The following is a 12,588-nucleotide window of genomic DNA, read 5'->3' as shown; positions in this document are numbered from 1 at the left end:
AGCAAAGATGTGAGCTTGAGGACTAAGGTGCGCCTGACCCAAGCCATGGTATTTTCAGTAACCTCATATGCATGCGAAAGTTGGACAGTGAATAAGAAAGACTATAGAAGAATTGATGCTTTTGAGTTATGGTGTTAGAGGAGAATATTGAAAGTTCCATGGTCTGCCAAAATAACCAACAGATCTGTTTTGGAAGAACTGTAGCCAGAGTGCTCCTTTGGAGGCCAGAATGGCCAAACTTCATCTCTCATACTTCGGACATATTGTCAAGAGGGACTAGTCACTGGAGAAGGATGTCATGTTTGGTAAGGTGGAGGGTCAGAGAAAAAGAGGAAGACCCCCAACGAGATGGATTGGCATTGATGGACTCAAGCGTGGCAACAGTAGTGAGGTTGGCCCAGTGTTACGTTCTGCTGTGCATAAGGTCGTTACTGACTTGATGGCACCTAATAACAACAACAAGCTACTCCATGGGAGAAAGACAAACAATCTACTTTTGTAACAATTACAGCCTAGAGGCAGCCTTTTGGGGACACTCCACTTTATCACTGTGTGCTAAAATTGACTTTGCAACATCTTTAAAAATAGCAGTAATTTTAAGCATGCTTTCGTGTGCTTGTTGATAAATTTTATATCTTCTTCAGAGAAATGTGTGTTCAAATTTTAAGCCCATTTTAAAATTTGGGTTATTTTTTATTGAGTTGTAAGGGTTCTGGATATATATCCCTATGATTTACACATATGTTCTCTCAGTCTGAAGTCTGGCATATCGTTCTCTTTTAATCCTTGTACTTTTGGTGTCAGAATGAAGCAATCATTGCTTAGCCCAAAGTAAAAAAGATTTCCTCTTGTGCTTTTTCTATAAATTTTATAGTTTTAGCTCTTACATTTATGTCTACAATATGCTTTGTGTTCGTTTTTGTGTATGGTGAGAGGTGGTTGTTGTATACCATTGAGCCAGTTCCAACTCCTAGTGACTCTGCTTACAACAAAACTAAACATTACCTGGTCCTGCACCCTCCTTACAATTATTCTTATGCTTAAACCGATTGTTGAAGCCACTTTGTCAACTCATCTCTTTTTTGCTAACCCTCTGCTTTACCAAGCATGAACTGGTCCCTCCTGATAACATGAACAAAATACGTGAGACAAAATCCCGCCATCCTGGCTTCTAAAGAGCGTTCTAGCTGTATTTATTCCAAGACTGATTTGTTTGTTCTTCTGGAAGTCCATGGTACTTTTGATATTCTTCTGTAACACCATAATTCAAATGCATCAGTTCTTTTAGGGTCTGCCTTCTTCATTGTCCAACTTTCACATATATATGAAGCTATGGAAATACCATGGCTTAGGTCAGATGTACCTTTGTCCTCAAAGTGACAAGTTTTCTTTTAATTAAGGTCTTTTGCATCAGATTTGCCCAGTGCAGTCGTATGTTGTTTGATTTCCTGACTATAGTTTCCATAGGTGTTGACTGTGGATCTAATAAGTAAAATGAAATCTTTGATAACTTCAATCTTTTCTGTTTTTATCATTGTGTTTACTGGTTCAGTTGTGAGGATTTTTGTTTTCTTTACATATTGAACAGTGTAGTTTTTGATCTTCATCAGAAAGTATTTCAAGTCCTCTTTCCAGCAAGCAGGGTTATGTCATCTGCATGTCACCTGATGCCATGTTCTTCATATAATCCAGTTTCTTGAATTATTTGCTCAACATATGGATTGAATAAGTATGGTGAAAGGATGCAACCTTAATGGACCCCTTCCCTGTTTTTAAATCATTCAATGTCCCCTTGTTTTGTTCTAGTGATTGTCTCCTGTTCAGTGTACAATTCGACATAAACACAATTCTGATGCTTTGCAGTGTTTTCCATAATTTATTATGGTCCACACAGTTGAATGCCTCCCATAGACAATAATACACAAATAAACATCTTTCTGGTATTCTGTATTTTTGGCCAAGATCAGTATCAGCAATGATATCACCTCCTTTCACATCCTCTCATGAATCTGGCCTGAATTGCAGACCAGTTCCCTATCTATGTACTGCTGCAGCTGTTTCTAGATTATCTTTTGCAAAATTTTACTTGTGTGTGATTTTAATGCTATTGTTTGATAAATGATGCTATTTGATTGATGATATTACTGATTTCCACATTCCACTGGGTCACCTGTCTTGTAATGGGGTTAAATATTGATCTCTTACAATCAGATGGCAGGTGGCTGTCTTCCAAGTTTCTTGATAAAGATGAGTGAGCGCATCCAACACTGCATCAGTTTGTTGAAACATTTCAACAGACTCTTGGTTGGTTCAACCATAGCCACTCTTCTTTTCAACCCTTCCCTTACTTCTTTCAGCTACAGCCAGAAAGCAGTGGACAGGTTTGTACATGTGAAGCAAACCAAGGGCCATCCCTCTGTAACTCTGTGTTCTTCTAGTCACTGTCTAAAGCTTCCCCTCTCCCTTTTCTGGACTCAGACTGTCTGCCTTCCTGCTGTCATCTTCTGAAGAGTGGGGAACTTTTTTAAACCAGCCGCTTTCTTATTGCCATTCTTCATCTGATTTCCATTTCCTCACTTTCTCATTCCAGTAAAAGACTCTTCCTTCTAATCGGGTGGGTGGAATAAGTTTGTGTATGTTTGTGTTGAGCAGGTGAAAGATCTTTCGGCCTTTTCGTTGACCCAGCTTTACCTCTCTTCTGATGGATAGAAGTTTCCCATTTCTCACTGTGTTGGTCGCTTGATATGAAAATCCCTTAGAAAAGCCGATCTAAGGACTATTGTCTGAATTACCTTATGTAATTCCAAGAAAAAAATGTGTCTTGGCATAGGACTCAGGTTTGTTCTTTTGTAAATTCTGAAATCGTTTTTCTTTGTACATTTTACAAACACTTCCAATTTTGTATATTAAAATGAAGGAATATTTAACTTTAAAAGTAGAACTACCCCCAAGTCAGTGTGTGGTGGTTAAACTTGTAGGGTGGAAGGTCTATTTTGATTGTCCCAGATAATGATCAAATGTTAGAGGCAAGTGTGAACAGCCATTGAGAATAGCTGCTGTTTATGGACTGAATGTTGGATGATTCCAGGGGATTATTCTTAAGTTTGCTAGTTGGGATCATGGCATTGTGTTTTTGGAAGAAATACCTACTCTTGTCTAATGGGGTAAAATGACAGTTTGCTTTAAAATATCTCAGGCAAATAAATACAGATAGATAGCTGAAGAAAACTTTTGGTAACCATTGAGTCCTGGAGCTAGGCCTATGGAAAGCCATTGTAGTACTCCTCCTTGCATTGTGTGCATTTGAAAATACTTATATTTTTTAAAGGTTTCAAGGTCCTTGAGGTCCGACTTGGTATGAGCCTGTGCTTCCAATTCGGTTGTGTGGAGAAATGGTCCTAGTTGCTAACCTAACCTGCAGTGCTGAGCAAGTAGTCCTTGCCAATCTGCTGGCAGCACCACATTTCCTTAAATATATCTATCTATCTTAATATTGTTTGAATACATTCCCTTTGTACTTTTCTTTCTGTCTCCCTTGCTCAGACATTGTATAATGTGAAAGCTGAAATATTCCCTCCCGTGGGAATGGAATACTGTAAAACAGGCTCACTCTGCTCCCTGGAGGTGTTGATCACTCGCCTTTCAGACCTCCTGGAGGTGGACAAGGATGAAGCCCTGACAGAATCGGAGGAATATTTTACAACAAAACTTATGTATGAAGGTAGGTTTACAGACCTCTTCTGTTGTGATAGTCCATTACTTTTAAGTGATTATGCCTCGCCTTTCACAAAGTACAGTGTTTCTTGTCTAAAAAGTGAGTGTTTTAAAATGAAAAGAACTTGTTTAATAGTTTCATTATATAATGTCGTTCTAGATTGATAGGACCTTTGGACTTTGTTACTATGGATCCACACTGCTAACAAGTGTCTGTCACACTAGTGCTGTAAGAGTCAGTGCTGAGAGGACCTTGTGCTTGGAGCTACCTCTCCTTTCTACAAGTGATGCATGATCTCCCCTGGCTGCCCAGCACAGCCTTAGCCTTTGCAGTGGAGGTTCCCCATCCTCATTGCCCTGTCCTATTTCCTTCCCCTTTCACTCCACTCCCTGCCAGCCCACAATGCCAGGCACATGTACGTAAGTTCCTCCTCCCTTCTAGATTGCTCGCACATGTCCCAGCTGTAGCCCCCTTCATAGAGCCTCTGGTCCTTTAAGCCAGCAGTTCTCAAGGGCTTTGATCTCAGGACCCTTACATTCTGAAAATGATCACTGAGCCAAATATATGTCTGTTGAGTCACTTTACAGTAGCAATAATAAACCCATTGCACTACATTACAACTGAAAATTCACTATTTTTCAAAACAAAAAGTTCATGAGAAGAATGACATTGTTTTACATTTTTAAAAAAATGTTTTATTGTGAATTATATGGTAGTTTACATGAGAGAACTTTAGTTTTACATTCATTCCATCGTATATCATCTCATTGCCATGGTTCCAATCCCCTCCATGCATCATCAACCAGCCAAAGAGTATATCCTAGAAACCCGCCCCCTACACTTCCCCCTCCTTCCCCTCCCCCCAGTTTTCTGTCCATAGCCCCTTTCCCTCTCTGGGTCCAAAGTCCCCAGCCGCTTAATCGCTCCATGTCATCATCTCTGTCTCGACATCTCTGTTTCTCTGGGTAGGGTCCCGTTCTTGGCTCTTCTCCGTTGAAGGTCCCAGATGGCTCCGCTCCTAGCCTGTAGAATTAATCACTCCTTTCCTTGTTCCAAATCGCTTACCTTTGCATTTCCAACCCTCATAATCCGTTCTGATAAGCATTCTTCACTACAGTATCACGAGTTACCCATCTGTATGTATCTCCTTTCATCAGCTCCGCCCAGACAGATTGAATAGTACCTACTGGAGATTCTGCCTTCCACCATGCTCCCTAGCAGTAGGTTCCCCCTTGAAGGCTTGTAAGCCAGTCACTTCTTGCCTTTGTAGTTCCCCCCTGTTTTACATTTTTGTGAATCTCTTTCATGTCTGTTGTAATAGAAGGAAGGTAACCAAATTCTCATAAATGCTTCTGCATTCAGTCTATGTCAATATTTATTGTATTGTTTGAAGTACATGAAGAAACTAGCTACTTGTAAAAAGTAGTTGGAAAAGGGAAGATACTTGAGGATATTCTGATTTTATACTTTACCAACGGCAAATGGTTGTTTTTAAAAGGTTAGTGACAACATGGCATCTGAGTCATACCGGTGAACTTTTCACACTCTGTTACATCATATCCCTGGGTCTGTCTTGCTTCGTGGGTGGGTCTTTAGCCCAGACCTCATTGTGTAACACCGTGTGTGTCTCAGTCATTTGGAAAATATGGGTTCCTGAGTTTTGCAGCTCTCCCTCCATTGATGCCTTGTATACAATATCAGTAATTTGTGTTGATTCGTCTCACCCCTGAGCTCATCAGGAAAGACTGTGTACTGTAATGCTGTCAGACTCAAAAGTAAATGCCAATTTTCCAAAGTTCTAATTTAAGTTTCAAGTTGTGTCATTGGCAGCAAACACTGTTGGTTGTTTCCTTTGAAGTAGTAGGCTCACCTCATTCATTTGGAGAAAATGTCTTCCAGATACCCAAAACTGAATATCCAGTTTTTGTCAGTTGTTCTTAAGTCAGACTGACATTCCATGAAAACAGCAGCTAGTTGCGTTCACAGCAAGAACTGCACAAATGCTTTTTTCTCTTGTAACTATCCGGCTCCAGTCTGCAGCAACAGCACTTTATATGTGCTTCCTGTTTCATCACAGGGGCATCCTTCAGTGAATGAGTGCTAAACAAACTCTGGTACACCCTTACATTGAATACCATTCAGCAGTAAAACCAAATGAGCCACTGGTGTACACACCAACGTGGATGGACCTAAAGGGCATTGTACTTAATGAAACCAGCCAGTCTCATAAGGTTGCATTCTATATATTTCCATTTATATAAAACCATATCAAAATGACAAAATTATATAGGGATGGAGAACAGATTGTAGTGCTTAAGGGGCGAGGAAGTGGGATGGGGGTGTGATTATAAAGGAGTAATTAGCTTGAGAGCTGCTGCCTTCTGTGGTTACAGAAATCTGTCTCTTGATTGTGGTGGTTATGTAATTTGCAGTGTGAAGACTCTTATAGAATTATATACAGAGACATACCAAAGCCCAAACAAAAGTTATGTTGTTAAGCACTGGGGAGACCAAGTAAACTGGGGTCCAGGTCACTAAGGTGCCATACCAGCAAACTCCAGGTATATAATACGGTACTGTCTAGGGGCTGGGTGAAGGCCACCCAGGATCCTGTGCTGCTGCTTCTAAAATGTCTTATAATCTATAGTCATTTCAAAGTAAAAATGAAAAAAGGTGTCCACTCAGGGTTGAGTGAAATAAAGCTAATCAGTCATTTAGACTGCATTATGAAGGACATTCTTGAAAGAAACTGGAAAATGGTTTGAGTATAGAACACTGCTTCCTGCTCAAGTGTCAGCTGTCTTACAGTTGTCCTTCCGCCTGTGCAAATGTCAGCTGTGGGAAAAGCAGGAGTGTGAGAACAGCTTTGTGCTGAGGGGTCCCTCAAGGGCCACACTCTAAGAATTGCTGCTCAGCTGCCTTCCTCTTGGATACTGTGCTGGCCTGTGTTTCCCTTTCCTGCTACCTGTTTTCAAAGTCCCTTGCCCCATCTGCTCACATAGTTTCTAGTCCCACACTCCTGGCCTTTTGCTCTGCATCCCCATGTTGGGGAAGCTGAGTCCTCTTTTGCCAGGGCATCTGGCTATATGTTTCAGTTGCACATAATTAAATGCTGTGTTCTAACAGTTAACGTTAATAATAATACTGCTATATGTTAGGAATCTTCAGTGGACCCAGAGCTCCATGGAGTGCTTTATGTACCATCCTGTAAAGAGGGTGGTGACCTGACCATTTTACAGAGCTGAGCGCGGAGGACTTGAGAGACTTGTCCATGTGCAGTCAGGATCCAAACTCCCTTGTCTCCGATGCTGCACCCATACCAGATGGAACCACTATACTATACTGTTGCTAAAGTATTCAACATATTTATTTAACAAGCAATGGAATCCAACTTTTGAAATGTTATGCACATGTTTTCAAAGAGATTTCCTATCAAAATTTAATCATTATTAGTTTTAGAGGAAAAATGAACCTTTCCCTCTATATCTAACATGATCCAATCTAAACTAGAACTCACTGAATTTGGACAGAATTAAATATCTTAGTCATTAAAACTATTGTTATTCTTGGCAGCCACTGACTTGATTGCCTGTGTGACAGAGTAGAACCGCCTTGTAGGGTTTTCTTGGCTGTAATCTGAAGTGGAAGCAAATTTCCAGGTCTTTCTGTCACAGAGCCACCGAATGGGTTCAAACTGCCAACCTTTTTGGTAGCAGCTGAGTGCTTAACTACTGCATTACCCACTGCCATCGAGTCGATTCTGTCTCACAGCGACCCTTAGAGGGCTGAGGAGGACTGCTCCTTCAGGTTTCCAAGACATTAAGTGTTTACAGGAGCAGACAGCCTCTTCTTTCTCCTGAGGAACACGTGGTGGGTTTGAACTGCCAACGTTGTGATGAGCAGCCCAGTGCTTAACCCACGGTACCATCAGGCCTCCGTATTGTGCCATCAGGGCTCTTTATAGTTGTTACATCCTACGTGTTACGGTGTAATGATAAGACATTGAAATATGTAATGTACTCTGTAATCATGGATTGCCCATCACTGAATGATCTTTTAGGGTTCTGTTTTGTTCTGAACATCGGATGGTCTATTTGGAGTCAACACCATGGCTTCTTTTGTTTCAGTTGTAGATAATAGCAGCAACTGGGCAGTGTGTGGAAAGAGCTCTGGGGTTCTCTCCATGCCGGTGGCTGCACAGGCCACCCACCGCGTCCACATGGAAGTGATGCCCCTGTTTGCGGGACACCTTCCCTTCCCTGACGTCAGGCTATTTAAATACCTCCCTCACCACTCGGCCCACTCCTCACAGCTGGATGCCGGTAAGAATTGTCGGAAACAGCTTTTAGTTACATACTTGAGTGAGCGATAGCTTTGTATGGAGAGATGGCAAGCTGATGATGTAAAGAACTGGTTGGAGAACTAGCAGCATGCCTTCAGTGCCAAAACTTAGCATGATACTGGTTTGGGGCATCTCTCTGTATACTAGAATTCTCTATCCAGGGAATAGGGTGGGCTTGATAGGGTGACATGCAGGAGCATACCTCATTGGTGTGTTTGGGGCCTGCTTCATGTCCTTTGCAGATAGCTGGATAGAGAATGACAGCCTGTCAGTGGACAAGCACATGGACGATGCAGTGGACAGCAGCAGCATCAAGAGCCGAGGCAGTGTACACTCAACCATCAGCTCCGAGCACAGAGGCCTGCCCATGCCCCGGCTCCAGGCCTTTCCACCTGGCCAGGTCTTCAACTCCAGCACTGGCATGCAGGTCTTTGTCATCCCGAGCAAGGAAGACCATGTCCTGGAGGTCAGTGTCACATGACCATGACTAGGCTCACAGAGCAAACATCCAGATGTGGAGGTAAACGCACTTTAAAAAGAAGCAGGACTTGACTGCTCTGCATTGTAACATTCTGCTCTAATAGACTCAGTGACTCCGTGTGGCCCTGGAAGGATCAGTGTACAGAGGCTTTCAGTGTACAGTGCACCTGGTGCGACCGACTCAGTTGTCCTTTTCATGTCTATGTGGTATGAAATTCTGTGCTCCTTTCTCATCCCCCAGTTCTGGAATGGCATCCCACTGGGTGTCCTGGAGTCAGCCTTCCACATGTTAAACATTTGCTGCAGCACGGAGGTATTTACAGTCGGACTCCCCAAACTGAGCGGATGTCACTCTGCCCTTCAGGCAGACATCCAGTAGGCCTCGCGGGCTTATCAGGGAGACACGTGTGCCTTCTGGTCACACGCTGCCCCATTTCTGAACTGGGATGGATTCAGGAATCCTGCACCCCAGGTCATCTAGCTCTGCTTTCAACCAGAACACCCTTTCAGGGCAGGTGGGTGGAGTGGGGACTGACCCCTCCGTGCCTTGGAACATCAGAATGGGGAGGACTTGGAGGGACCATGAGTAGGCCTCAACAGATCGTTTTGAGCCATTTTAAAGGTACTTAAAAAAATAGACTAGACCAAGGTGCATAAGGAACAACTTAGCATTTAAATGGTTCGGGAATAAGCATTTCTGGAACCCTGTTTCCCCCATAATGCTGGCTGGCTGTCATGTGCCCTTGGGATGGATATAGGTTTATTTTGATTATCATTCGGTATGGGGGCTAATGTGCTGTGTTGCTTTCTCTCATCTTTAAACTTAAGTCTCCATATGTAACTGTAGAATCATTTTTCTTTTGCACCTTATGTCTTGATAAATTAAATGTTTCATTTACAATGAAGATTGGGGGCACCCTCCCAGTGTCCTTACAGTCTCCTTGTGGGGAAGGACTGAAGTTCTGGAATTTCACCTCTGCTGCTCCAGTAAATCGAAATCACACCATACTACGGATTAATCTGCTTTCAGTTGTAAATTTAATTGTACATATGGTTGATTTATTATTTTTAAAAGTATAAACTAACCGATATAATGTTTATGTATAAGTTGTACCAAAAATCAAAGACAAAATAAATGTGTTTTTATTGGTGTGAAAAGTCACAGCTTGTAAATAAGTGGTGTATGTTTTAAGCCTTTTCCAGCTCTCCAAAGCAATGTATTTTTGTACATATGAAATAGAGTACTCTTGATTCATTGGCAAAGTTGGTTGGAATTGAACTTCACAAAATGAATTCAAATGGATATATAGTGGGTCCCCCACTTGTGTAACACAAATGTAGGGAGCTCAGAAGAGAGCAGAAAGGAACTCTGAGCTGCCAAGGCTGACTGGAAGGAGGAGAAGGAGGTGCAGCTCAAAACAAGTACCTAACTTGCGTTCAGTATTCTGTGTATGTCTTCTAACTCATCCAATAAAAAAAGATGGTGTGATTTTTCCCTCCCCCCCTTTCCCCATGTCTTACTCATTTATATAGATTGGAGATGTATGTAAAAAAGATACTTGTATTTTTCAGTAAATCTTTCAGAAATGTATCTTCCTCATGAGCCATTGAAAATTAATAAACTTGGTCAGCTTATTAGGCAAATTAGAACTTCAGAATCAAATGATAGTTTATCATTTCTAAAATAAGATTTTATAAAAATTGTTCTACAAATCTGTAAGTCCTGGGATTGAAGGGATCTTTGACGATGTTTTTATGTCAGAAAAGCTTTGAATCCACGTTGTCAGCCTCTGTGCCAAGAAAACATAACCTTCCTCAAGGAGCTGTGGGGCTTTTCCTTTCACCTGTGGAGCAGCGACTATGACGCAAGTGTTTAATTCACTTCTCTTTGGGTGTTTATATCTGCCTTATACTCTCAGTATGATTTTCTATAATTACGTATAAATTTAGAGGAAGAAAACGAAGGGGAAATCCAAAATGTGTGTGGTTTCTTATTGTCTGAGCTGAATGGATTCACATTTACTAAAGCTTTGTTTTTTCTCCTAATTACCCAAAAGATCTTTTAGAATCTAAGTTACATGGATGTTACTGCTTTTTTTTTTTTTTTTTTTTTCTTAAGAGAATGTCACTCCAAATTTCATTTTTCCCCTAATATTCACCCTAAGTCGAAAAGGCTGTAATTGGATTTTTGTTGCATTTTAGAGTGAGGTCCATGTGTTTGAGGCAAGCTGGTTTTGTTGATACGGTTGTAGCAACTGTTAAATAATTGTGAAGCCCGATTATGAATGTGTATCTTAAAAGCAAAGAATATGCAGCCATTTTGCAAATATCTGTGAAACATGTAAATACTAGCAAATGAAAAGAAAATAAGTTGTAATTTTTGTGAATTTCATGGGGTCTCCTATGATTGGAAAAATTATAACTCTTATGCTTCTAATGTGGAAACTGTAGTATTAATCTGAAAATGAGTTCTACCTACAGACCCATACCCAGCCCAGCCCAGCATGGGTCAGGCCCATTCTATTGCTGAGTCTTAGTCCATACAGATGGAGATCCCATGGAGAGAGAGAAGATGCTCACAAGGCTTCTATGCAGTTTTTCTTAGTGTTTCCACTAAGATTGAGTCACTAAGTGAAATTAAAGAAACACTCCCAGTGGTTATGTAAAAAGAACAATAGTACGACTTTGTATAAAAGAACAAATTGTGTGGATGTAAATGTTTTACTTCTGTGATTTTTTTAAATAAATCCTACCTGATTTTAAATTTTCATTTTTCATGAAAATGCCCCTTTCTCTGAATTAATCCATCACATAAGACAAGTCTGAGAGCCGGAAGCATTGTTCTTACAATGTGTTGGGGTTCTGTGACTGGAAAAGGTGACAAGATGGTGACTTTGACACTGTAGGTATTAATTTCATTTTCATGGTTTACAATGAAAATCATTTTCACATTACTCTGTAATATACTGTTTAGATGAAAACCATTGTATTGAGACTATTTAAATTGTAAGCATTAAAATTCTGAAAATACACATTTTAAGAAGAAAATGGACTGAACTTAATTATTTTGCTGTTGATCTGTGATTTTGTTCCATAGTCCTTGTTCCTGACTTTTAGGCAGAAATGATTTACTTTGACATAAGCCTTAGGAATTTTTTCATAATTTATCACAGTAGCTCATAACAACTAAGACATTGGAGTTTTCAGAGTGTTTAGATTTTCAATATACATTATATTTGTCAGTTTACGTGCCACAAGATTGAGCTGAACTACATGGAATGTACTCTCCCAGTACAGTATTTTGGGAGAACTATGGTGGTGGTGGCGTCCTGCTGTGTCACTTCAGGATAATACGCTGGACTGCAAGGTCAGTTTGAACTACAAGGTTGGTGGTTCAAACCCACCAGCTGCAGCTGTGGGTTGGAACCAACTCAGTGGCACTTAACAACAGCAACAACAACAACATGGTGGTGGTAGTGGTGGTGGTGTGCCATCAAGTCGGTTTTGACTCTCAGCGACCTCATAAAAAGTTCCAAAAAGCATCTGGTGAGTTTGAATTCCAAACCTGTGGTTAGCAGTCCTTCCCCTACAGTGCTACACCAGGACTCTTAGTTTAGGAAGATACCCTTTCATTTTAATAATAGAGACCCTGTTGGCACACTGGTTAAAACTAGTTGTCTGCTAACTGAAAGGTCAGTGTTTTAAACCATCAGCTGTTCCATGGGAGAAAGATGTGGCCATCTGTTTTTGTAAAGATTTCCAGCCTTGGAAATCCTGTGGGGCATATCACTCTGTCCTCCACAGCCACTTTGAGTCTTAGTCAATTCAATGGCAATGAGTTTGGTGTGGGGTTTTTTATAATTAACTAGTTACTAATTCCATGTGTGTCAGAGTAGAAAGGAGCTCCACAGGATTTCTTTTCTTTATTTCTTTATTATTTTTTTTAAATGTTTTATTGTGCATTATGTGATAGTTTACATGGGAGAACATTAGTTTTACATTTATCCTATCATATATCCTTTCATTGCCATGGTTACAATCCCCACCATGC

The 12,588-nt window shown here is 40.8% G+C and overlaps 1 protein-coding gene across 1 annotated transcript in view; it reads left to right on the top strand.

Annotated features, from left to right (window-relative positions):
* The window catches only part of TRAPPC10 (trafficking protein particle complex 10), a 119,565-nt gene extending 111,027 nt beyond the window's left edge, over positions 1-8,538 (top strand). The window contains exons 21-23 of the mRNA XM_006876786.1: positions 3,544-3,721; positions 7,843-8,037; positions 8,300-8,538. Of these exons, the coding sequence (XP_006876848.1) occupies positions 3,544-3,721; positions 7,843-8,037; positions 8,300-8,538 (612 nt within the window). The remainder of the gene's footprint in view (positions 1-3,543; positions 3,722-7,842; positions 8,038-8,299) is intronic.
* Positions 8,539-12,588: the final 4,050 nt, after the last annotated feature.

This window comes from Chrysochloris asiatica, unplaced genomic scaffold (assembly GCF_000296735.1).
Source record: "Chrysochloris asiatica unplaced genomic scaffold, ChrAsi1.0 scaffold00415, whole genome shotgun sequence".
NCBI lineage: Eukaryota > Metazoa > Chordata > Mammalia > Afrosoricida > Chrysochloridae > Chrysochloris > Chrysochloris asiatica.
The sequence above is the reverse complement of the archived record's forward strand: the minus strand, read 5'-3'. Positions and strand labels throughout refer to the sequence as shown.